Consider the following 26,700-nt stretch of genomic DNA (forward strand, 5'->3'; position numbering starts at 1 on the left):
ACATTAAATACTACCTAAATGCCTCAGATGCGTTTATGCTTTTTAAAAGAGCCCAAAGACCTTGAGCTTATTGGGAGGCTGTTCCAAAGCTTAGGGGCTGCCGACTGGAAATAGACAATGAGAATGGTGCCTGAACTGTGACGCATTCTTACCATGTTTGCAATAAAACTATAGACCTTTTGAATGGAATACCATTACTAGGCAACAGCCTTGGTCCTTGTTAACTTCCTGTCAGTTGCCCTTCACATTCACTGCAGCAGGAAATAAACTAGGTCACAAAAGTTCTATATGAGTAAATCAAAATAAACCTTTTAAAGAAATGTTTCTGCAGAATTTTAGAAGACTAATGATGGTTACACAATATCAGTGTGTAAACAACATTAATTTAAGAGAGAAATGTGTTTTTCATTTACCTTCTTATATATTGCCTCCAATAAAATCTGATCTTTTAAAATAGTACAAAATGAAGATTATCAGCTGCACACTTTCTGAGAGCGCTGCCAATGGATTTAAACAAATGGCCCCTAAAGGCATCATTAGATTTTCTGCAGCAGGAATATCAGTGAATCAATAAAAAGCGGTTTTAAGCCAGTGAGATGAAGTGAAAGTGGTAAAGTCTAAACTTCATCTTGCACCTCAACCTGCATTTATTAGGAAACCTGTCTTTGTCCGACTTTGGAGCTTTGCCCCTGAAGGAGTCTGAAGTACACACCGTGACCTCTGAGCACGAAGCTGTCGCTCTGTAACTAACAGAGTGTAGGATTTCACAGTGTGACAAAGTCCACCAAAGCTGCGTGTGCTCACATGTCATGATGTCTGACTTGCTGACAGCTCAGTTTCTCGCAGCTTTGTCATTTAATCTGTCTACATGTAACTCCAGTTCCTTGTCATGTGCCGCTAAACTAACAGGACAATAAATCATCTCACAGCCTCAGGAGCTGTGAGGAGTGTGAGTAAGAGAGGAGCTGAAGATAAGCCCCACATTGTGAGATAAAGAAATGACAACTTTGTGATATCAACTGTGAGGAAAAGGAGGCTTAAATGCTTGAACTATATCTCTCTCCTGAAAGTACGAGCAGAAACACGAGGTCATGACATCAAAGGAGAATATGTTCCATGTCTCCTTTAATCTTCCCCATCAGTGACTTACAATAAAAGGTTATTATAAGAGATTCTGTCCAGATTCATTTTTATCTTTCTGAAAGGTATGAGACCTGGCCTGGGCCTTTCTGTGTGGAGTTTGCATGTTCTCCCCGTGTCTGCATGGGTTTTCTCTGTGTTCTCCGGTTTCCTCCCACAATCCAAAGACATGCAGGTGTTAGGGTAATTGATGACTCTCAAATTGCCCGTAGGTGTGAATGGTTGTCTGTCTCTGTTCGTCTCTATGTGCCCTGTGATAGACTGGCGTCCTGTCCAGGGTGTGCCCCGCCTCACGCCCGATGTCAGCTGGGATCGGCTCCAGCACCCCCCGCGACCCCGACCCCGACCCCGGGATAAGTGGTTGAAGATGAATGAATGAATGAATGAAAGGTATGAGAGTATACTGCATGTTCCTTAATATCACAGTTTCCCAGCCCCTTTGGCTCCTTAAAATAAAGCTATGTCTTCTCATATCAATGTGGATATGATCCGGGAACAGTTTTCCTTCTCAGACTGTTTTGTTGTTGTTTTAATTTGAAGCATGTTTATTGAGGCTTGACAAATAAAAGCAAAATTAGAAAAATAAGTCTGCATCAAAAATGCAATTTTGTTAACATAACATTGTTAAAAATCTCCATAATAAAGATATTTTAATCTGTTTACAATAGAAAGCCACTTCAAATTTTCTAGAAATTAGTGTATCTTGAAACAAAGAGGAAGAAACCATGTTGCTGCTTCATAATGAAGAGAAACTAGAAGCTTGAAAGAAAGTGATTTACACGGCAATGTACAAGTTGTCTTACAGCACTGATAGATATTTCATTTGTTTTAAGAACAGAAGAATTTTAAGTTTTAATCCTTGTTACAGTTTACACACCATGCTTTTGATGCTACCTATGGTTAATTTTCACTGTATTCACATTCTCTAATTATTCATATGGTACTTTTCATTCATTGTTAGTGGCAGAGTCTGGCATTACCTCCCTGAATTCAAATGGGCACACAGGAAACAATTCATGTAATTGTAAGCATTAATGTTAGTAATGGTTTTGATATCAGCCTCACTGTTCACTCTTCTAACACCTTATCAGTCGTATTAAGTTACTGTTAATGCAAACCAAGCATTTCCTGCCATAGCTTGTTTATATCATAGTATTCCCCCTGACAACCACGGTTTCACTAGTAACCACAGGTCTCATCAAATCAGATAGGACTAGATCTTCAAAGAGGATGTGATGATAAACCCAGTTTTTCAGTGCTTGTGCACACACACATTTGGGTATCTTGTTACGCCCAGCCTAGAACCTGAGCGCAACATAAATTCCTTTCCTTTTTTCCACCAACTCCCAGGGTAGACTATGGCGACAGAAGATGCAGTCCAAAACACAGATATTTATTCTCAAAAAGGTAATTTGACTTCAGGGTGAGCACAGCCAAAACAACAAACAAAATACAATTTGTTAATGAAAGTGACTCACCTATCAACGAAAAGAAATACAGGATTCTTACCTGCCTCCCTAAAATAAAAAGATTCACATTCACACCTACAAGCAATTTAGAGTCATCAATTAACCTAACATGTGCACGTCTTTGGACCGTGGGAGGAAGCCGGAGCAAACCCGCGCGGACACAGGGAGGACATGCAAACTCCCCACAGAAGGGAGCCAGCCTGGATTCAAACCAGCAACCCTCTTGCTGTGAGGCGACCGTGCTAACCACCACAACACCGTGCCGCCCTCCTGTCCAATCACCACCTGCAAAATCATATAGAGAGACACACAACAGGAGCAACACCTCCCTCTTGCAGGGAGGATTAACAGGCTAACCGGCTGTTAGCGACTCTCCCTGATTTCTCCGTTAACAGATTTTACACGAAAAAACTGTCTTGATGGCTTATTTGATGTATTAAGTGCCAAAAAAGACACTTTAAAGATACTGTGGTTCTGGAAGTAGCAGAGGTTGTCAACTAATTACGAGATAGGCTGTGTGATCCCCAGCTCCTCCAGTCCGTCTGCATTTGGGCAATCGCCGAACCCTAAATTGCTCCTGAAGGCTGTGCCATTGTGTGAATGTATGAAGGATTAGATTCCATAAGCAGATGGCACCTTGCACGACGGCCTCTGCCATCAGTGAGCTGGATTACCCATCATCCACTGTGACTCCCAACTGCTTGACAGCGGCCCTGTAAGATGACATGGTATGATAGTAGGGAGTGTTAAAAGCCCCGAAATTCCACGTTAGGAGGAAGGTTGCCGTGATAGATGGGTCAGACACACCCAAGCACACGCAGGACTTGATTCCGGGAGACCCGAGTTTGCATCCCATGTGAAACTAAAAGTCATTGAGGATTTTTAAGTGAATGTTCTTTAGTGTTTTAACCCAAACTACAATCTTTTCCTAAATGGAATCCCCTAGTTTTGCTGCCTAAACCTAGCCACGTAACATTAATCTAGTTCAAATTCACAACAGGACTCCCAGACTGTTAAAAAGTAAGTTCTTACAGCTGTTTCTCCTGATCAAGCCAGCCCATCAGCGCTGCTCTATATTTACCTTCATCCTGGGTTACACACATGAGGGAGGAGGAGGGGAGGACTTAAACACCACAGGAAGATGGACAAGGGCTATCACCTCTGGGACACTTTGATTAAACACCAGCTTGTGTGGGCTCGATGGCTGAGTCAGGACCCTGTGATGATTCTCCCTCCCCTGGCTATTGTAAACACTCGCTCCACTGGACACTGTCAGAGCAGTTAAGCTGGCAACTGGGTACCAAACAGCTCCGTGTCACATGAGAGGCCCGGGATACTATTCTTAGCTGCAGGAATGTACACAGTGGCCTCATGGCGAGCTCCACTGCGCCTAACTGGAAAGCCTTGCCGTTTCTCTGTGTCATGCTCCTTTTCTCTCCCTGACTACACTACCTACTTTATCACTGCATAATGTTTTGGTCCTCTTTTTATTGGGAGTGATACTTTGTCAGACCAGACTGACCAGACATTTTGGATATCATTGATTTTCTGAGGGCAGGAGGTAAGGATTCACTCAGTCACAGATGCTGCTGATGAACTGGCAACAGGGTCATCAGCAGCACGTTTCTCTCAAATTCATCAGTTTGACACAAATATGATATTCAAATGCGTCAGCGCTTTTGTGTATTAATTCATTTTGATCATGAGTGTTCTCTTTCAGGTTCAAGGGTGATCAGAAACTGCTAATATAATCCAGCTGAGCCACATTTACAATTAGTTAAATCATTATTACTGGAATATTTTGGTGTCGACAACACATTTAGAAATCGAATTTAGTGTTTGGTTACAGTATTAGGAGTTAAAAGAAATATATATATATAAATATACATATGAATAATCTGTCACAAAAGAGCACACTTAGCCACATTAGTTACATGATGAATGTGCAGAAACAATATTGATGACTGATTAGAAAGTAAGTGATTGAATATATACTATACAGTACATAATTAAGACATGAGTGTGACTCAAGCTTTGATTTCTGATACAATTCATAGGGGACGCTTGGTCTTACCGGCAGTCTTGTTTTAAGAATGTCACTTACAGTCATTTCGCAACATGCAATAATGATCAGAGCTCCAAATATATCCGACTGGCTGCTTCCCGTTAAATGGGAGTGAATCAGTAGCTGTCGCTGGGGGTGTTTAGAAGACTTAGTGTTGCTAATAGCCCAATGACATTCCAGCTATTTAAACAGCAGGATCAACCAAAACCCTCTGGGACAATGAGCGAGGAACATCATAGAGGAGAAAAAACACAAATGTAGAAAAAACATTGATTATGAGGGAGAAAGAGAGGTCCAGAGAATAAATTCAGGTGGGGTGGAGTTACAAACAGATGCTCTGTAGACACAGTTCTGTTAATGTTAGTGGACATGGGCCGCTTGATAAGCGGGATGTGGGCTAATGCTACTATTTCTATTTAAAAATAGAAATCTGTGAGTCAGTAATGTCACATTAAGGATGAGGACGGCTGCTCAGCAGGATTTTTAAGAGTTTGAGAGTTGGCTGATAAATTAAAGGGTTTGCTGTCAGACAGAGGAATCATGGGTAGTCTGAGAAATGTCAAAATGACTGTGATTACACATTCCTTGAAAGCATAATGCATAATACATTGTTAATCCTGTATGGATGAAACAACAGCTTCTGCCATGGAAGTTTAAGATGGAGCAAAAACAGCCATGTGCAACTGCAGTTTCACAAGCAAAGTAGCATTTTGGTATATTAGTCATTTGGTGGACAGATTCAAGTGTTTTTGTAGCAGCAGCAATATTTTTGAATAGTTAGAAATTTGAGGAAATGCATGGTGACTTCCTAGCAACCTCGCAGTGAGACTCAAGACTGTGATAGAAATTACAATTGACATGTTTCGGGCTTTAAAACAAAGGACAAACACATTATTTCTCTCCTTGTGAAGCAGAAGTTCTTCATCTGGAACGTGCAGCATGTTCAGCTCTAGAAACACACAGAGACGTGGAACCTATCTGCATAAGAAAGATTAGTATACAGTATCTTGTCATATACACACAACACTGTCTGAAACCTTTGTTGTCCTATCCTGTGATGAGGTTGACTAATGTGCCTAACGTGCTGCCTTACCTTGTATGTCATCCAGCTGATGCTGAATTGTGTTTTCATGTTCTGTATTTAAAGCAAACTGCCCTTAGCTCTGGGTCTGTCTCTCCCCCAGCCTTTGCTCATAGAGGGAAGTCCTTTCCTGCAGAAAATACTTTAAATAAAACCAGGGAGAAAAGCCAACCTTGCCTGCTCTAATCTTTGTTGACCGACTTCTTCCATAACCATACGCAAACGTCAACACTTGCAGCTTGCTAACGTTAGCTATGAAGGGTTAAGTTAAAAAGTCAGGGTTAGGGTTACATATCCCTACTTAAGAGGTTATAACTTATATGTTCAAATAACTGTGTTGACACCTGCGCGTTATGCCAGTGTTCTCGTAAAGTAGGTGTGATCTAGCATCTGTCCAGCCAAGAAGGATTCCAGCAGAAAACCCTCTGTAAAAACCATAATGTGTTGTTTTTACATTTTTGTTTTTGTACCTTTGTAACCCATTTTTGTTTTACCGTTACTTGCCAAAGAACAATAGAAAAACAAGGCTATCATGGTGTCTCTCTTTTTCCTCTCAACAGAATGGCATGTAGACCACAAGATGTTTTCTCTTTCAAAGACTCAGAACTTCCCTCCCACCTTCTCGCCCAGCTCAACATCCTCCGTCAGGAGCGTATGCTGACAGACGTCCTGCTCTGCACGGATCACCAGGAGATCCCCTGCCACAGGAGTGTCCTGGTGTCCAGCAGCCCGTACTTCCGTGCCATGTTCTGCAGCAACTTTCTGGAGAGCAGTCAGGCCCGAGTGAATCTGAAGGGAATCTCTTCGAATGTCCTCAGTGGCATCGTGGACTATGTCTACACAGGCTGCATCACTATCACCATGGAGATTGTGCTCCCGCTCATGCAGGCTGCCTCCATGCTTCATTACGGAGGTCTCTTTGAGGCCTGTTCCATGTTCCTCCAGAAGCAGCTGAGTCCAGAAAACTGTCTGAGTATGATACGACTCTCTGAGATCCTTCACTGCGAGAGTTTAAAGGAGAGGGCCAAGGAGATGGCTGTGAGATGTTTCTCTGATGTCGCTGCTACAGAGGATTTCTGTGAGCTGTCTCTTCCTGAGCTCATGTGTTACCTCGAAGACGACCGACTTTGTGCCGAGGAGGAGCAAGTGTTTGAGACCCTTCTGGCGTGGATCCACCATGACCCGTTCTCAAGACGCGGTGCGATCCACGATCTCTTCAAGAAAGTCCGTCTTCGCTACATCCATCCAACTTACCTCTTCCAGTTCATTGCCAACGACCCACTTGTGCAGTCCTCCACCCTCTGCACTGAGATAATCGAGTCAGTGCGCCGCCTTATGCTTACAGTCAGCACCAAGTGCACCCGAGAGCTGAAGCCCCTTTGGACCGCACCCCGACGTTACACCTGCAGAGAAACACTGGTGGTGGTCGGAGGACGCAAAAACAATGAACAGACCTCACGAGAAGCCTTACTATACGATGAAAGAACTCACCGTTGGCAGTGGTTGGCCAAGCTCCCTCTGCGCCTCTACAAAGCTGCATATGTATGTATTCATAGCATCCTCTATGTGCTTGGCGGACTCAGCCTCTGCATGACATCAGGCGACAGCTCAGTCAGTGCCACAGTTTACACACTCTCCCTGAAGACCAACCAGTGGCGTACTGCTGAGCCCATGTTGGAGCCACGATATGCCCACCAAAGCGTGTCCTATCTGCACTTTATCTTTGTCTTAGGAGGCATTGGGGTGGACAAGAAGATCTCTCAGTCTGTAGAGAGGTATAACAGTATGTTTAATCAATGGGAGGCCATGGCTCCGATGCCCACAGCAGTGCTGCATCCAGCTGTTGCAGCCAGTGATCAGAGGATCTATGTCTTTGGAGGGGAGGACGCCATGCAGAATCCAGTGAGGCTGATTCAGGTAGAGTCAGACTTCTCATTTTAGCAACATTGAAATCCAATGCCTGCGTTAAATATTATTCATTAATTATTAAAAAAAAAAAGGAAGAGGTCTTCAGAAACCCCAAGGACGCAAACTACAGTCTTTGAAGCCACAGTAAACAGGTTGACTATCTGTTGATGTTTGCGGTGTTTCAACAGGTGTATCACATCTCTCGCAACTTGTGGTCCAGGCTGGAAACAAGGACGGTGAAAAACGTTTGTGCTCCTGCTGCTGTTATTGAAGACAAGATCTACATCATAGGAGGTGAGCTCAATGAACGGTTGCCCCAGCTATAACATACAATGTAAACTGACAATAAGGTCTTATTGTATCGTATAAAAAAGTTTTATCTTTTCCACAAAACAGGAGTCAATTTATTCTTATTTCGTAGAGCTATTTTCTGCTGCACATGAATACACAATACCTGCAGCGGGACAGTTTACTGTTTGTGGGACCGACTCAAAATAAACCATTAAACCAACGTTCACTGTAATGAAAAAACATGTATGCCAGTGCAACAGTGTGGCTCAGTGATGTGTTTTTAGCAGAGCTACCGCATGTAAACATAAAATAGTTGTTGTCCTTTATTTGGTCTTTTCATTGGATTTGTTGATTGTAAGAAAAAATATAGGCTTATTCTTGAAAGTGTGCTCAATAAAAAAAAGAAAAAATCTCATTTCCAGGATACACGAGGCGAATGATCGCCTACGACACCAAAGCCAACAAATTTGTCAAGTGTGAGAACCTTAAGGAGCGGCGGATGCATCACAGCGCTACAGTGATCAACAACAAGCTCTATGTCACTGGTGGACGCATCCTCAATGGCCATGATGTCATCGAGGACTCGGACTGCTTCGAGTGTTACGACCCCAAGACGGACGTTTGGACCTCGAAAGGTTCTTTGCCATACAAGCTTTTTGACCATGGCTCCTTGCCCCTTGTCTGTGTTTCCAACAGACCTAACCCACCATGACCCACCATTCAAACAGCCACATGGGGCGAATCCTTTACTACATGCATCTATGGGAAAACGTTATAAAGGGACTGCATTCCTTCACGAAGCTCAGTCTCTGCCGCAACTTAGCAGCACGTTAGGCCAGGCAAACTCTCATCTGAATCAAAGGGGAGCTCAGCTGACGAGCAGAGGTGTCGTTCCTAAGGCACTTGGGGTGAAATTGAATTGAGAACCCACGAGATGACAAGACGAGGCAGACTTACTTACATAAGAAGCAGCTGTTCAGACACATACGTAATCCAAAAAGCTCTTTACGCAGATGGCTGTGCTCGTTTGATGGTAACCAGAAGTGTAAATGCTTTAATTTCCCAGACAGTTCTACACACATATCAATGCCTGGCAGCTGTCGCTGACTTCCCTGTAACAAAATCAAATACATAGGGAATGAAAATAACAGATCAGACAGCTAATATGACTTGCACTTTATAGAAAATACATTCCTCCTTGACCCACATGCTTCTATCAGTGAGCACTTGCTGATGAGAGCAGATGTGGCAGAACATGAAAAACCGCCCGTGCAAAGTACAGTACTTTATCATGTTTGCTGAAATGTCAATGAGAAGCACAATTTTACTTAAACAAAATGATCTGGGCCAACTTTATTCCAGTTTAGCTGGCTTGATTCATGACTTTAAGAATTGTTCTGGAAACCTCCAACACAGCATGTTCTGTGTTGTATCATGATTTTTCTTTTTGCTTGCATTATAGTGCAATGTAATATGAAGTATATTTTGGATTAGTTGACGCACTGTGAACACAAAGGATTGTTTAATTCAGTAGCGGTTTACATTTAATTTTACCATGTACAGTTGTTGGATAAAGAGAATGGTTTTGCAGTCAGCTGTGTTGACGTGAGGACATGTGACAGTGCTGCCTTCGAGGAAAGAGCATCATGGGGAAGCGATGACCTGATAAGGACAACTAGGACTGGAAATAGTGTGGGGGAGATTTTCATTGTTTGCAGCCTGTACAAGAGACTCATGTACACATATAACCTGCAGGTGGTTTCTCACAAACATGCCCACTGATCTGAAATCAATCTTCTATTTCTCTGTGAGCAAAGGCTGTAATGTGTCAGAGGAAGACGTAGGACAATGTGACTGTGGAGCCTCTCTACAGGCCACTGCTGTTACTCCTGTCATGGTCCTGTAACCACCCTGACCCTTATGGAGCATACATTCACAGTTGCTATGGCAACCCTATTATCACCCAATTGGATCGTGCATCCCCATAGTGAGTCTATCTAAGATTGTTTCACTGTGTTGCTGTTAATTGCACAATTGACTTTCTTTCTTTCAAATGTTTTATTTCCTACTACAGTATGCTTATATTTTGGATATTGATTTCCCTGCTTGTGATTTGGTTTATAAAGTAACACTGTTATTTATGTATATATACACAAGGTGAACGCAAAGCCAATTCTAATTTATTGCTTGGAATTTCTCTGCACAAAGGAACAAATAAAAGAATCTGTTTGGGACGGCCGTATAAATGTAAGTTTTACTTAACAGTCTTTGGTTCCTCTAAGTGGTTCTCTGTCTCTCTGTCTGTCTGCGGGCCGGCTGAGTCGTGTTACTTTCATACTCAAAGGAACATTGTTGACACAGACACAGAAACATGTTCGCTAGCAGGTGACACATTTGTTGTCCATACATCATTATGAACTACTTCAACAAATACACTGCTTTATATTTAAGTGTGAGGTGTGATTTTGTGTGGATTATGATCGACAGTTAAAACAGTTTAGCTGGCATGAAATGAATACATTGCTTTATGTTACAGTAGGTCTGCCAACCTCTTGACCCTTCAGGCCACATTCTCATCATAAAGCGTGTCAAGAGCAAGGGCCAGAGGAGCTCCACATGTAGGCTAAATATCTAATTACCCCCTGAGAGGCTCACTGTTCGCATGGTACGGTATGGCCTATTTGTATGCAGACCTCCGGTGAAGCTGACCTTAGGGGAAAAGATGCAGGATCGGATTTCACTCTTACATTTTAATCCCTGCCCATTAGTGGGGAAACATTAAAACTTGCCCAGGGGCAGCGCCCAAAAGGGAATTTCATCCCACTTCACATTAGCGAGCCCAGACTGCCATTGCGTTAAATGGCTCCTTGTTAGCCTGGTCACTCTGAATGCCTCACAATAACGCTCTGTGTGTGTGTGTGTGTGTGTGTGTGTGTGTGTGTGTGTGTGTGTGTATTCAATACTTGATGCCGAACCAACCCAACCATTATCTAGACACTCACACACACGACTGTGCAGAATGAGCACATAACAGCCAGCAGCACATTTAAACATTGAACCTGACACCTTAAAGTTTAAATCAACAGACTGTGATCGTTATGAGTAACTCGCCATCAGATGAGTCCGATGTCATGTGCTCGAAGCAGTTAGTCAGAGCAGCATTTCAGAACGACACCCTGTAAACTTTTGGTTGAGCTGCTGCTAAATACACAGCCTAATCACACTGTTTATTGACTCTGTGTTTGTTTGCTGTCTTTCCATAGAAACCAGTGTGAGGGTCACCCTTCAGAGAGGCTGTGGCCTAGCAGGTTATTTTCAGTGTCTGTTACTAACCCATCAAGGGAGAGCATTTCATTGCTAAACCAATTGTGTGTGTGTGTGTGTGTGTGTGTGTGTGTGTGTGTGTGTGTGTGTGTGTGTGTGTGTGTGTGTGTGTGTGTGTGTACAGTACACATACAGCAATTTTAATAGGAGCAGCATGCATGTTGCCTTCAATACCCACCAAAATAAACTTTAACCTACAGGGACTCTAAAAGGTTTTCTTAAATAATAGTCGATAGATTGCTTTCTAATGAATCTAAAACCCGTATCTTAATCTGCAGATAGGTTTTAATACATTGTTGTGCTGTTCTTTCACATAACAGATTATAGAAGTGTAAATGTACATAACACCTTGTGATTTGTTTTTTTAAAGCCCCTATAGGCAATGAAATACTGTATGTACATTCACTTTCTTTTTTTAGTTAAATCTCAATAAACCAGCAGGTCTGAAACATTATCTGAACTACTTTGTAGGGCTGCCCCTTCTTTGTTGATAAGTCATTCGTTTTGGTCTTTGTTGACTAAGATTTCTTTCGTCAACTGGTTATTTTTTTCAAGCTACAACTAAAGGTTTTGTTTCAATGTTGCAGTAAAAGTGCCTGCAATATATACACTTAAAACTTTCAGTGCTTTTAAAAAATGGACTTAATTCTGACAGCTGAAATGCTAGAAGAAAAAATGATTTTTTTGATTAAACAGACTCAACATTAACAAAATAAATCATGTAAAAGAAAGTAATTAATTTGATGAAGTTACAGTAGTACTACTTGCGAGAAAAGGTCTCAGTGGTAGGCAGTGTGAAAGTTAAATGCACTTTACTCATCCATTTCTAAAACGCTAACTACTGCAGCAGGTCATTTGCAAAGACAGTGTTTGTATGACAACATTTAATCAGCATTAATCACATGGCAATTCTGAATATGGCAACAACTTCAAATGCCTGCAATACACATCTTCCACCACCAGATGTCCCCTGGACCACAGGGTGATGTGAAGTGCAGCCATACAGTCTGAGTGCAACAGAAAGATTTCCTTTCATTGTAACTCTATCACCCTCTGCTGTCTGAAATGACTTCTGCGCTCTGTAATGCTGCACATTCTGGAAGATTCATTTAACGCCACGGGACATCAAATCATGCATAATTGAGTCGAAATAAGAATCTTGATAATTTTATTATAATTTCTTTGATAGAAACAAAAAGATCAGCACAGTTCAGCATGCATACATTCTTTACAGAGGTCTAAAATAAAACTGGTCAGATGCACGGTTTCACTGGAACATCGTTATTGAACAGGCGGGTTGGACTTTGTGTTCGTTTGTCCAAAACTGTCAAAAAAAACACTATATGAGTGAGTGTGTGTGTGTGTGTGTGTGTGTGTGTGTGTGTGTGTGTGTGTGTGTGTGTGTGTGTGTGTGTGTGTGTGTGTGTGTGTGTGTGTGTTTGTGTAAAAAGTATTTTGAAAGGTTTAAAGCATATTCATTGACAGTTGGACAATTGCCTACATTCAATTAAATGTTGTTTTATTTTAGCCATTGTTCTCAAACAACCTGTAGCCATTCACACACACATTTTCACTCATGAGGAACTATGGGAAATGGCACTATGGACCCCCAAGAGATGAAAAACATAAGATTTTAATAATTATTATTAAGACAAAAACCCAACATAAACAATAAATTGATCCGATAAAAGTGCGATTTGCAAATTAGGAGTATTTTAACACTGAGGAGTTTTTAAACTATACAATAAAAATAAAATCCTAATATGACATTGATGCAAACATAATAACACTAATGATAAAGGTTTCAGAGAATAACTTCAAATAAAGAAACTCCAGAGGCAGAAATCTTAAAACATGATACAAATTATACTTCTACTTAGTTTTATAATACATTTCAATTTGGAACAATTAAGATCTACAGCATTTACACATTTATAACCCTACATTTCTGTGCTTCTGTTGCCTAGCTCGGAACATGGAGAGGGCAACTAAAACAAATGTTGGATTACCCTAAAAATGTCCCCCGTTGAGTTTATCACACATATGTACAATAGGTCCAGAACTACAAAAAGGCATTCAAAGAAAGAAATTACATTTTGGCACCAGGCACAAACTTGAATATACATTAAAACTAATAGCTAAAAACCCACCCAGAAAAATAATCTGACTATTCTCCCCTTTTGATGTGTTTCACAAGAGAATGGTAAATATACATTTCAACTGGCTAAGAAAAAAAATGTACGATGTAACATTTGGCATAAATTGTTGCTGGAAGAATATCAGAGCGAAAGAGAGAGCAGGGGAGGTCTACCCCAACAGATCTGACAGGAGGATCTACAGTGCATTTCTGTCAAAGGACAATCTGTTGTTCATCCTGAGCGCGAGAAGTAAACAGGAACTGGAAAAACGTACTCATAGCTAAGATTAGGGACGGGCCTTTGTACTATTTACACGTTATCACTGCAGCTTTTTGCTTTCTGTATCGTCTCCTGCCATTATGTCAAATATACATTCTCTTACCTGGTTCACAACGGCGACAACAGCAGCTTAATTTACCCACGTGTCCTAAATTATCATTGACTTATACAGAAACATGGCTCTCCTTTGTTATCTTGCAGCTACAGTACAGTCCTGATCGGTCATGACCAATCATAGCATGCCAACTTTTCCTGAGACGGGGGGGAAAGGTATAAGAACCTTTACTAACTTTGGGTTGGGGTGAGATGGACTGGCTTCATTCTAACATTGAACGGCTAAGCTCTGGGAGAGGCGTGAAGGAAAGTGCGCAGGGCGGTCCCCGCTTGTTACACCTCATTGATGGTGCGCTCAGAGGGCCTGAAGTTGACCGAGTTCGACGACGACATGTAGAAGGATTGGGTTTTGCGATTGAGGCGGGCACGTTTGGTGGCCACGCACAGGCTACGCTTGCTGGAAGAGATGATTTCAATGATGAACTTTTTACAGTCTATGCAGATCTCCATGGTGACCCAGTCCTGCGTGAGCTCCTTTGGCAGCTCTGGCTCCTCCAGCGACCGCCCGTCTTTACTGCTACTGCTGCTGCTCTGCTTAGACAATCTGAGGACGGAACAGAAATAATGAACTAATCTGACAAAAGCCGGATATTTCCACCATATTTCCCCAGTAGAGACAAAGAAATAGGAGTTGTACAGTAACATACTTGTAGACACTTCTGCGTAGGCTGTGTCGACTGTGTCCGGACCCAAATGGGTTCTTTTCTGGCTCAGCGGAGGCAGACGCTCCCCTTGCCTCTTCTTTAGCCACAGCACTGGGGCCCAAAGAATAAATGGGCAAGGTGGAGTAGGGCTTAGATGGTAGTCGCATCTGAGGTAAAAAAGATGCACATATTTTTGGACCGCTTGGTGCCAACAAATTCTAAAATGAGTGTTCAAAAGTGAGTTAAATATAAATCGACAGCCACCTACCTTTTTAGAGCACTGGGAACACACAGGCCTGGAGAAGATAAAAATTAGCTGTTATGTTGAACACTGCTGAATTAATATCTCGAAAAAATAGCACTCCACCGATAAACTCCTACAACGCTGTCAGGCTCGTGATGGGACGGTTTAAAACCAAAAGGGTAAAATTGATGCAGCACAACCAGAGATATTGTCTGTCTTCTTCCACACATTCTTCTTCATTACACACAATGCAACTAGACCGGAGACAGTTGGGTCAGAGATGCGAGTGTTATGCTAGTAGCACAATAATAGTAACACATTATTTTTCTTGTACCGTCTGTCTTAATATACCAGTATTCTCCCTCTGTCTGAAACGCTTTGTTTTAGCGCCTGTGTTTCCGGCTCTTCGTCTGTACACTCAGTCATTGCAGCCGGGGAATGACTGTAATAGCACTATATATATTTAGAGCACTGGGAACACAGTGTGTGTGTATATATATGTAAATATATTGTAGTTGTGAAGTCACAACTGTGCAGAAGTCCTGACAGCTTGTATAAAGACACAGCTTCTGAAAAACAGGCTGTGTAGGTTTCTTGAGCGTTTTGATACCTTGACCTGCTTTATAATCAAAATACATGGATATCTAACACTTTACAATACGGGACCTTTAACTTGAGTAGTTCTTGTTATAATGATTCAATTTACCTTTTGCAGAACTGGCAGGTGTAGGACCAGGTAAAGAGAGAAAACCTCTTGGTCCGACATGAAAAGCAAACCTAGAGAGGAAGGCATGAGGTGAGGAAGGTACATAGAATCTGTCGCATTTAAGGGATGACAAGACAATTATCACTCCAATGACAAAAACGTGTGCTGTCTACCTTTCCTTTCTTGAGGGCGGTGTAGATTTCTTTGTACTGCTGAAACTTCTCCAGCTCTGCCTTGACCAGAACTTGTCTGATGTGCATCACCTCCTCCACCGTCAGAGCCAGACACTCCACCGGGTAGCAGAACTCCTCCTGGAGGAAAAAACACACATGAGCAAACTAGCCTTGTATGCCGTTTAGAAGACAGATTCCCATAAACAGTGCAACAGCAAGAAGTGATCTATCTGCTGCCCATTGCACACCAAAGCCTAAGCATGCATAGAGATGGTAAGGGTGAAAACACCAATATGCGCCCTGTGAACCACAAATGATACTTCCATGACAGTGTGACAATGAACAGAAAATACAAAGCATGCTGGTGATTTAACATTCCATGTTGGTGGCCCACAGCTTCAATCTGTCAATTTATTTTATTGAGTTATTCTATTTGCTTTATTCATGACCACCGGTCAATATTAAAAAGAAACCCCAAAAATACAGTTATCTTAAAGATTTGAAAATTTACAAATCAGCTACTTCAACATGGTGAATCTTCTTTTTTTTACACCATTTACAGCAATTAGTCCTAAAACCCAGAAATTAATTAGCATTTTTGCATGAGTCACTGTTTTACTTTTGGGATTTTTGGTTCGAAGTCTGAAATAAGGTCTGTGGTTATCAGTTTTGTTGTACAATATTACATATCTGTCAGTAACTTGTAGGTTACTGTTCGGCACAGATCTTATTTTCTGCAATCATCCAAAGGAGGAGTCCAAGGGAGCCAGTGCAATACTAACTTCTCGGTTGGCCTATGAAAACAGGTCATCCCTGCAGCACTCTGTATAAAAGTGGACCCCCATCATAGTGCAGGCTGCCGTCCCCAGGAGATTGGTGACATAACTGGGAGCCTATTCAACATGATTCATCTATCTTTTGTCTGAATTTAACAGCTTAACCACCCAAAGTCAAAAGTGAAAATTGCTCAGGAAGCGTCTTCACCAATCATTGACTCTCACTGTGCTTTTGTTGGCGTAGATGAGAAAATGTGAGATTCTGCTGTAAATGTTTACAGATCATTTCTCAACTTTCTTTTTAACCTTTCCCCGAGCCATTTTCAGTTTGCCGCACATCTTCCATTCACACAAATGGTGGTGACACAAGTCTACTTCACACAGCATTCAGGGTTACGTTGCCTTTGATGATATGCAGTACAAGTAGCAGTGACATACCGTGCCCTGAGCACCACTGGCAGCTTCCACCTGACCAGCACACAAAGGGAACAGGACGTTCAAACAGTAAGCAAGACCTTATATTCCAACAAGCTAATCACATACAGAGAGGTTTATAAAATGTAATACAAGATGGCTCTGTGTGAGGACATTCTGAGAGGCTGCCAGTTAAGATTTTACAGTCAATTTAATCAAACATTCATTATTTCACAGACTCTCTCACTGCACAGCTTGTACCATTAACATGTCATCTTGTGTGGCATGAAATTTAATTTCATAAAAGCAGAGCTTCATGACAACAAGTCCCATGACAGAATAATCATCCGACAGCAACTTTCTCAAAAGCAGAAGAAGTCGGTGAGCGGGCAGCGTTTGTATCTCGTGATGGCGGGATCGCATCTGTGACCCAAAAATCGTCTCTCCTGTTTCTTCCCCAAACTGTCCCGCTCTTGGTTTATCTAGAGTTCTATAATGAAGCATATTTAAAATGGGTTGATGGTGATGGATAGACAGAAGGTTAATCAGGTTACCTTGGCATTGGGATCCGCCATCATCTGCAGCATTGTATAAAATAAGAAATGACTGCAAGTAAGTCTTTGAGATAAGATGGCTAACCAGTGAAAACACTTTAACTAGATATAGTATGAGTACCAGAAAGGGAGAGGACCTGAAACAAAGATCTTACTGTTTTACGTTTACTAGAGATCTCCTATTTTTTAATGTGAAAGGCAAAATCATGTTAGAGCATGTGCTTCTACCAATTAAAGGAAAATAAACTAGGCTTCAAATAAAGGAAATTACTCTTTGATTTTGTCATGAAAAAAGGGTGGCTAAAAACTGTGAAAGTGTGGTTTTTGATTACCATAACCTGCCACATAGAAGCTTAATTATTCTCTTTTTAAAAGGATGTAATCCCTAGCCTGAAGGGCGTAAGGTATCCCAAGGGGAGCTGTCTCTTCAAGGGTTTTAATTTTTATTTCTTAGGATTTGATGAGGGTTGAAACCAGCCTGTGGTTTGGCGCCAGACGTCTGACATTAAACTATCAAGTGGTGAGAATGAACCGATTCCATCTGAATCCTCTATACAGCGGCCTGTCCTGTGGTTTCAATTACATCCATCAACCTCGCTGGAATCATACGACCAGCACGGAGTTATTCAGAGAATGACCTCATGGCAAATGAATGACCGGTCACAGGATAGGAGTAAATTTAACAGATATTGCAGTTGGCAGGGGTTTCCGTTAAAGGAAGAATTTCCTGTCAAATATTATCGGTGTTCAGAGCTTAAAAACAACCGATAGGCAGGTTACATAAGGAATGACATCATCAAGGCGTGTTAATTTATGATATCATTAAGTGGTATTGAGAAGTTGGCTACCTTTGCTGATATTATATAAAAAATAAAATTGGTATATTACACAGTGTTGATATGGCAAAGAAGTCACCCACAAAGACAACTACCACAAGACAGGGTGTATGTTTCGACATCACCGCAGGACCCTGACGCACCAACGACAGTCCGAATGTTTAACAGTCATGTCGTGAGTCCCTCCTCGCCGGGAGAGAGGACGCAGAGAGCACCACGTCCACGGCCCCAGGAAGCAGCAAGGTTTTAAAATATTTTGGGTCCCTTATGAAACCCCGCTCATAAGAGCAGAGGAATTTTCTGAGATAAAATAAGATAAAATAGAACTAAAACTAACCATAACCTATTGCCGGTTCATATAATTTTACCTTTTATACTTTTTCGCAGCAGTGAAGCCTGCAGCTTAGAGGACATTATTTTCACTGGACATTATGACCTGAGAGATTTAAATATGTCGAACGAGAGTTCCCAAAAACTGTCAATTAACGGATAATAGAAACCACGGTTGTGGTGGATTTAGGTCATTAAAATTGTAACAATCACCCGTATGATTTGTCTCTGCATATTATATTACTGTGCAGACTGATAAGAGATGATTATAGCAGTGACATGTCAGGAAAATAATCTAATATTTGCAAGTGGTGAAGTACAATACGTTCTGTCACTAATGCAATGTGATAGTAAAACCAGTTGGGAGGTTGAAGCTCTGTCATTAACCTTAGAGGCTTCATTAATTCATTCATCTAGGCTCTGGTAGTTATTCTAACAGAGATGGCTCCCACAGTTTACATACCAAAGACTTGGAGCTCTGTCTGGATGGAGGTACAAAGGGGCAGACACTTGTCGGGGCCTCCTTCTCGATAGAGTGCCGCCTCTGTGGAGACTGACGCTTGTCCGGCTGTGGTGTCGCAGAAACCGGCAGGAACTTTGGAGGAGCTGGACACATAGGACAAAAAAGAACAACATGTGAGAAGACTGCTAAAGAGTAAACATTATGAAGCCAACTTGTTTGAAGTGGTCAATATAATACAACATGTTCAAGGTAAGCTCTTACCCTTTTTCCCTACGACAGACTCGGGTGACGTGTCCTCCATCAAAGACGGGGACATACTGGAGCTGCTCCGCGTGGGCTCCTCCTGTAAACCAGAAGATTTCACTTACTGTATTAAGTCAAATGATAGCTTTAATTTACAGATACTAAAGCTGCAGGATACTGCATCAACATTTTTTAAGATGCCTAATTGGAACTAGGGGGGTGAAGATCATCCATCTTATAGGCATACACAATAAGAGTCAGACATCTTACATCAGATTCGGAGCTATCAAGCTCAGCCAGCGTGGGTGCTCTGAGCAGCCTCTTCCTCTGGCTAACAGGGTGCCCTCCGCCTTGATTGGGTCCCAGGGTGCCGCTGGCCAGAGACTGGGTGCTGACAGCCAATTTCCTGGGTGCATCAGGAGTGTCTGTGGGTGGAAGATACGATTGAACTTGTATTAGAAGTAAGCCATAAATTCACATGAATCATCTGCTGATTTTAACAGTTGTGTCACGTCTCAAGTGTAAACTATGTTTGTCTTTGTATTGCTAACTACGTAAGCCCCAGTCATATACATATATTACATATAATAATGATTTCAGCTAAGGCCCAAAGATCCCACCACTGAAGCTGGCTTCGTACCCATGAATCATTGATAATAATAAATAATAAAGCGGTTGAAGATGAATGAATGAATGATAATACATTTAACTTGTATTGCGCTTTATTTTCAACAATAACAAAATGCAAAAAGCATTGCTCCTTCACCTGAGCTGCGGAACAAGTCCTGAGGAGTGCTGATGCTTTTCCCTGCGCCTGTAAAGGAATTAAGGAAATGTGAACTTTGCTAGGACCACGCACATTCATACCACACTAGTACCACAAGAAGGACTTGATAGCAACAGGCATCTGTCAGACCAGGTGTTAACTGAGGGGATGCTGTGTAGTTGAGGGCTACGCTCACGCAAAAATGTTGTGCAAAGCTGGAAAAGCACGGGGGGGGGGGGGGGGGTGGGGGAGTGAAGAGGGAGTGCCAGGGGAAGCAGAGAAAGACAATGAGTGCAGCCACAGCGCAAAGGATTGTGATTATAGTCATTCTGTGAAACTGTAGTGCTCCATTCAGACGGTCATCCGCCGTTCAGAGATTCATCTGAGGTAGGCTGCTGACACCAGTGTTATGTAATGTGTCGTATTTCAAAGTGAGCGCGGATTAGGGTGACGCGCAGCGCAGAGTGATGATCTGCAATCTCACCCTACTGGCTCGGGCTCAATGGCTGTCCCTTATCACCTAGGCCACAGATTGTCCCTGTAAATAACTATTATATCCAGGACACACTGTCAAACGTACATCATTCATAACCGGCTTAAAATAAAAGGAGTCCTGCGCAGAAGCTGTATGTCTTTATTCAAACCTCCCAGCAAAGAACAAGGTGATGATTTAACATTTAGTCTGAGGTTTTGTTGCGCTGTGTTAACCCAGCTTTTCCGCAGGTAGAGTAGGAGCTTAAAACTTTTAGTAAATGACAGTAGTGTGTCATACACACTAGTCTAAACTGAAAGAGGCTCCACTTATAAATACCTTGGTTTCTGGCTTGGTGACAAGCTGTGCTTCAAAAAACATTAAAGGCCTGACTAAGTCCCTAAAAGCAAAACTGGCATTTTTCGATAGAAATAAAGCATGCATTACTGCAGTAAGCAAATTGTACAGTAAACCTTTTCATCGGTTATCGACTATGGCTATATGACTATGACTAGTAACATAACAAGTAACACTGAGACTGGCTTTTAAATATTAAGCTGCACACTAGAGGAACAATCTGCAGAACCGTGTAAAATCAAACACGCTCATCTTATTTCCTACTGGCTGACTTGCAGCAGTGTGAACGCATGCGTTTTATTATGAATTGTTGTCTGTTAGGTGGATGTCCTTGGTCGGTTTGTTGTATAATTTGTTGATATATGCTGTAACTTTTGTGTGCTTGAGTTGTGTTACATGTACTGTAATCAGGGCGTCCTTGAAAAGAAGAGCTTTCTCTCAATGGCCTTCCCTATATAAATAAAGGCTCAATCAATACAAACACCTGTACAACACAATACGGCTGCTACATAATGGCAGAAAAAAAATTATAACAAAGAAAAAAAAATATGATTATTTTGGTCAATACTCAGGTCATGATTATGTGACACGATTACTTAATGACTTTGATAATATCATGCATTTATTGAACTTCAAAAGAGTTAAACATTAAATATAATTCAACTGGAAAAATATATCAATATATATTTCAACAAATTTAAATATAAAAATGAATCAGATAAAAATGAATAAGCCAATTATGCTGTAATGTTACTGCACTTCCACAGCCTACTGACTGAATGACTAAACATATATGCAATGTATAAAAATAATAAATAGAAATAAATTGGACCAAAGTTAATTAGAGAAAATATGTTGTAGTGCACTGACACAAGCTACTGAACACTACAAAAATTATTTTCGACACTGGGGTAAAGTGCTGTATATTCAACATATTTGAGTCAGTGACTCAGCAAAAACAGATGAAAGGGCCCCGCTGTAAAGGAAAGGGGTGAACTGGATTTATAACACAAGAAACACGAGAGCATATTTGCGACACAGAATGCAGGACAATAAACTTTTTATTGTGATTATCTTGTTTTCATAATCGTTGGGAGCCAAAACTGTAATTGAACATAATAAATAAATATATAAATAAATAAAAGAGGGTGCGTGTGTGTGTGTGTTTACATCGGGAGAGGCGAAGCTGACCCTTAAGTAGCTTTGAGTGAAACACAATACAAAAATAGGAGCACAATAGATGAAACTTTACCTGATGAGTCAAAGCTGTAAGACATGCTTAGAGGTCGCATGACTGAGACGTATGTTTGAAATAAAGGAAACGGGAGCAAACAGGAGAAAAAGAAATCCATGAGAGTTAAAATGGTTGTCAGTCAATGAAGTCAATGAATCATCCAAGTTTATAAAACATATTGTCAAAGAGAAGTGTAACACTATGAAGAGCTTACTATGTTTAGGAACAGCCTGTATACTCGACCATGCGTATGATTATGCAACCACTGCTCCATATTACCCTCTTAAATCCCCTTACAAAAGGCGTCTTGTGTAAACCGCACTGTGCAGTATAGACAGCATATTTGCTATATTTATCTTATTGACCAATTATGACGACTGCATACCAAAAGTATTATCTACTCCCTAACTATGCACTGCTTTCTTTCATAAAGTCACTACAAAGAGCAGCATTACATACCAGAATCATATCAATAGGTTCAACCCAAAGGAACGTTTCAGTCCAAGAGCACGTTTGTCAGTAACCACAACTGTTACTTTATAATGGCAGGTCTGGCAAACAACTCGAGGCTCGCAGCTGCAGTCAAAGTGATCCTTGTTTAAACACTATGACCCGTCTGATTGAGTTAAGAGATCAATGTAGGAAGAAGGTGTGGTTAAGTCATGGTTAATGTTTTTTGTTTCTTTTGTCCTGAGTGAAAGCATTAGGCTTGTAAAGCAGGAAGTTAGCAGACATATTCTCACTGATTAGAATAAAGGGATCAGATTAAAAAAAGGTTTAGTTTGAACAGAATGTTACACACAAGCATATTTATTTTTCTTTAATGGCCATTTATGCATGTATGCATATAAACATTAGTACGTATGTGTGTAATTGTCAGTGCCTTACCGAGGCGGTGTCTGCGGATCATGTCCGGTGAGACCGGCCTGAGTTTCCTTTCAGCTTTGATGTCCTCCAGCAGTCGCTCGTGGAGGCTCCGGGGGCGTGCCGGGTGGGGTTTAAGTTTACGGGCTGCAACCTGTCAAGAAATCCACATGAGTGAGTCCTCTGCTGTCATCACCATGGGGACCAGAGTAAAATTTCCCCACCTCACTCTCAAGGAAGAGCGCATGTTTTGTGATTGCATTAAGTCATCTGAAACCAACAATGCCACCATGTGATGATGTACGGACATGCAACATTTATGTTCACACCCAGTCATTTGGCATCTACTGTATGTTAGTATGACAACTGACAACAAACAGATTTAATATCAATTATAATTATATGAGTCACTCGTGTTCTGTTCTGTTCTTTTGCCAAACTCAATAATGGAAATGCACACATTGAAGCCACATTGAGGACATTTTCCCACAGGTTAATAAACTCATGACAACACCGATTTAACTGCAAAGGCACCACAGCTGTGCCTGGCCTCTCTGTTCAAGTTTTGTGTCACAATGAAACTCGATGCACTGCTGGAGGAATTATTTATTATTATTATTATATATTATTCTTAGGTCCGCTCGTGATCTACGTTTTGGTCCATTTTCTTTGCGAGCAGCGAGTGAATCTCGCAATAACACACTGATAATCTGTTATAAACGATTTATTATATATGATATAAATGATCTGATTCTACACTTTTGCTTTTCACTTTGACTCCAAGTCCTCCACCATTGTTTGAGCAGACAATTTCACGTGGGCGCTGATGCGCAAAAATAAACTAAATGAGTTTTTATTCTATAGAAAAAAGCAAAACGGCAGGCAAACACTGCAAAACACTATGTAACACCAGTAACAACAAACACTTAATTGAACATTAATATCCGTATTGTAAAGAATAACGTATAGACTAAAACTGTACGGGAACTTCAAACAAACTTTGGGGAAAGTATCTTGAGACAGATTACTGGCTCTGTTGTGTACTACTTACAGGGTTGAGAGGTGGCCGTGACCTGATGAATTCAAGAATGATCTCATGTGCACTCTTCTTTAACCTTGGTGGGATGTCTCCATTCACCTAGAATGACATTGTTCAATTTGATGAGGATCATGTTCGTTTTTAAGAGGTGAAGAGGTTGCTGAAAGCTGCAGAGAACTTCCCATTGCCAAATGAGAACATTAATAAATAGGACTATTATTAACAAAAACGTGAGGAAAAAACACACAGTAACAGGAAGGTCTCGAGTTCTTTTTAAACAAAAGAGAAAAAGGCTAAATAGAAATAACTGCTCATCTTCTTTTCCCTTACCATGACTTTACGCAGCTTGTAGCGTTTGAAGCGGATATCATCCATCAACATTTCGTATGGTGTGAGTTGGTATTCAGTGGGTAACGGGTTATACTGACGCTCTTGAACCTTCTTCAATTTAACACCATCCCGTAGATCTCGCATCACCTGCACCCAGAACCGTGCCTGTTGGGGACAAAATGATAGTCACTGCGGTACATAAGTTATGTATCACCAACACAATATCACAGAGTTAAATCGATCGGTGCTAGGTGAAGAAAAAAAGAATCTATTCTTCTTACCCAGTCTGAATTCTGCAGCTCGTCGAGGTCTTTAACGCGTTCCTCCCGAGTCTCACCTTCCATTTTCCGAAGGTTCTAGCCAAGAAAAATGGACGGCAATGGCAAATAACATAAGAAGGGGAGGGGGAAAAAAGAGAAATACATTTTAAATGTTTTTGAATGTTATGATATTCAGTAGGTGTACCACTGCGTTCACAGTTCTGGCTGAAATGAAGTTGAGGTCACTGGCAAACTGCCCATATTAAAGCAGTCTGGTTAATTAACCGATAGATGTTGTTTCACATGAGCGCGTCGATATCTGTCTCATCCAATATTGACAATGTACCAGAGGGGGGGAAGAAGAAGCCAATAGTCAACTAATGGCTGCTATTAATGTCTGTGCTCAGTGCACAAACAAGTTGTAGGAAGCTCTGGGTGGCCAGTTCAAATGTCAAAATAGCTACGTTTATTTTTGCATTCAAACCGGAAGTGATGGACGAAGCATAATAGAAAAAGCACGATCGATCTATTTTGTGTGAGTTGAAAATTTTGAACTTTTCAGTCGAATCATGTGACGCGCCAGCAGATCAAAAAGGGGAAAAGGGGGTGAGGAGGGTTGATGAAAGAAAGGAAACAGCAGGTGAAAAATGGGGTTCGCATCATCACATCATGGATGACGCAATTGGCACGTTGATCCAAATATGATCAAGCAGCGTGTTTCGCTCTTCTTGTTATTTTATCGCGTCTAACGCCCCCGGTCTGAACGCAGCATAAGGATGGCTCTCCTTGTGGTTAGCTGCATGCGGCTCGTCTAGATATTGTAAACGTGTACACACTTGTCACACCATCCTTTTAGATAAGCTATTTTTCACTGAAGGCATGACTTTGCAGGCAGGGTACTGTTCTTGTAGCTTTACCATCAAACTAATACTGGTGGTTTTAAAGTTCCTCTAACCATTAACACTGATTTCTCGTTATAATAGGAGTAGAATATTTTCTAAGAGGCTCAAGTTGAGCTTTACTGATTCATCGAAAGTTCTTTCAGGCCAGATGAATCCAACATGAACTACAGTATCACTCCGTCAGCAAAAGAACGCTTTAGGCTTTTCTTTCTTTGATACAAGACGCTTTCCCTTTCATACACACATCCATCATCCACATCTGTGTTTGCTCCCGAAAGACATTCTTCCTAAGCCTGATATTGTTTCCTGCTGATCGGACCTTGCTCCTCCAACATCCAAATGCATTTCTGCTGCTTATTTACCTTCCAACTGGGTTACCTTGCCTTTTCTTAAACCATGACAACATTTAACCTGCCGCTCACTGACACTTTTGGTTCATTTAAACAGGGGGAATCCAACAAGAAGAAGCGCGTATATATTGACAGAAGAGAACAGTGTGAGAAACTGAAGGCAAAACTAATGAACTAGCCTCCTAATTTGTAAGCATGTGTAGTATTGTGTACAGTTACTTATTAGCAGCTACTCAGTGATGTTCAGTGCTACAGGGAGTGAAAAGCAGCCCCTATAGCCTGGCGGTCCCCTCCTGTAAGCTCCTTAAATTGCTGTAATAAGGTTAAACTTGATTCTATAACGATATATTACATAAGCTTTGCATGACCATCCTGCAGAATGAATGAGTACACACTATGCAGCAAACCTTTGCTGTCTGACAGCTATGAAAAAAGTCATGCCTAAAATTTCTCTAAACCTCAACTCAATCAAGGAGCACAAAGTTATACTAGCAAGTGTACAATCATTTAATTCTGTTTTGAATGCTTCAGTTGGGTTGGGTGGGGGGGGGGGCACCCACCCATCAGCTCTATACCACACTTCTAGAAGACTTTATAAAGGTTTTCTGCATTTTATTATCGCTATCAGTTGCACATTTAAAATGCAACAGTACATTTCTTATTACTTTTTAAGTCCATGCACAACACACTTTTGCACACATCCCAAATTCTCTCGATTTTTATGAGGGCTGGGGCGAAAATTACATATTTATCGTCTTTAGTATTGCCTGAACTTTTAACATGACGTTATCTGAAATACTCGAGATTATATCAATGAGAATTGCAGTTTTGGTTTTGACAATCAAACTTCACATAACCAGAGAGTTCAATGTGATTAAGATCAATTGGATTATACTGTATATAACCCATGATTTCACAAACGTGAGCAGATACG

At 41.2% G+C, this 26,700-nt stretch overlaps 2 protein-coding genes across 3 annotated transcripts in view; one reads left to right on the forward strand and one right to left on the reverse strand.

Moving 5' to 3' along the window:
• The first annotated feature begins 4,064 nt into the window (after window positions 1–4,064).
• klhl38a (kelch-like family member 38a) lies at window positions 4,065–9,216 on the forward strand. Its single transcript, XM_083925946.1, has 4 exons — window positions 4,065–4,170; window positions 6,316–7,672; window positions 7,852–7,957; window positions 8,377–9,216. The coding sequence occupies exons 2-4, from the start codon at window positions 6,317–6,319 to the stop codon at window positions 8,664–8,666; spliced, it is 1,752 nt and encodes a 583-aa protein (XP_083782072.1). The 5' UTR covers window positions 4,065–4,170; window position 6,316; the 3' UTR covers window positions 8,667–9,216.
• A 3,213-nt stretch (window positions 9,217–12,429) lies between these two features.
• Window positions 12,430–26,700, reverse strand: part of spire1a (spire-type actin nucleation factor 1a) — a 34,860-nt gene continuing 20,589 nt past the window's right edge. The window contains exons 5-18 of one of the 2 annotated variants that reach the window (XM_083926120.1): window positions 24,536–24,610; window positions 24,255–24,419; window positions 23,937–24,023; window positions 22,910–23,039; window positions 19,959–20,006; window positions 19,463–19,617; window positions 19,211–19,292; window positions 18,950–19,092; window positions 16,791–16,820; window positions 15,577–15,714; window positions 15,404–15,474; window positions 14,722–14,749; window positions 14,457–14,620; window positions 12,430–14,353 (exon numbers count right to left, since the gene is read on the reverse strand). In XM_083926120.1, the coding sequence (XP_083782246.1) occupies window positions 14,083–14,353; window positions 14,457–14,620; window positions 14,722–14,749; window positions 15,404–15,474; window positions 15,577–15,714; window positions 16,791–16,820; window positions 18,950–19,092; window positions 19,211–19,292; window positions 19,463–19,617; window positions 19,959–20,006; window positions 22,910–23,039; window positions 23,937–24,023; window positions 24,255–24,419; window positions 24,536–24,610 (1,587 nt within the window). In that variant the 3' untranslated portion in view covers window positions 12,430–14,082. The remainder of the gene's footprint in view (window positions 14,354–14,456; window positions 14,621–14,721; window positions 14,750–15,403; window positions 15,475–15,576; window positions 15,715–16,790; window positions 16,821–18,949; window positions 19,093–19,210; window positions 19,293–19,462; window positions 19,618–19,958; window positions 20,007–22,909; window positions 23,040–23,936; window positions 24,024–24,254; window positions 24,420–24,535; window positions 24,611–26,700) is intronic. The other variant, XM_083926121.1, reaches the window with a different exon arrangement.

This window comes from Echiichthys vipera (genome assembly GCF_963691815.1).
Source record: "Echiichthys vipera genome assembly, chromosome: 13".
Classification (NCBI taxonomy): Eukaryota; Metazoa; Chordata; class Actinopteri; order Perciformes; family Trachinidae; genus Echiichthys; species Echiichthys vipera.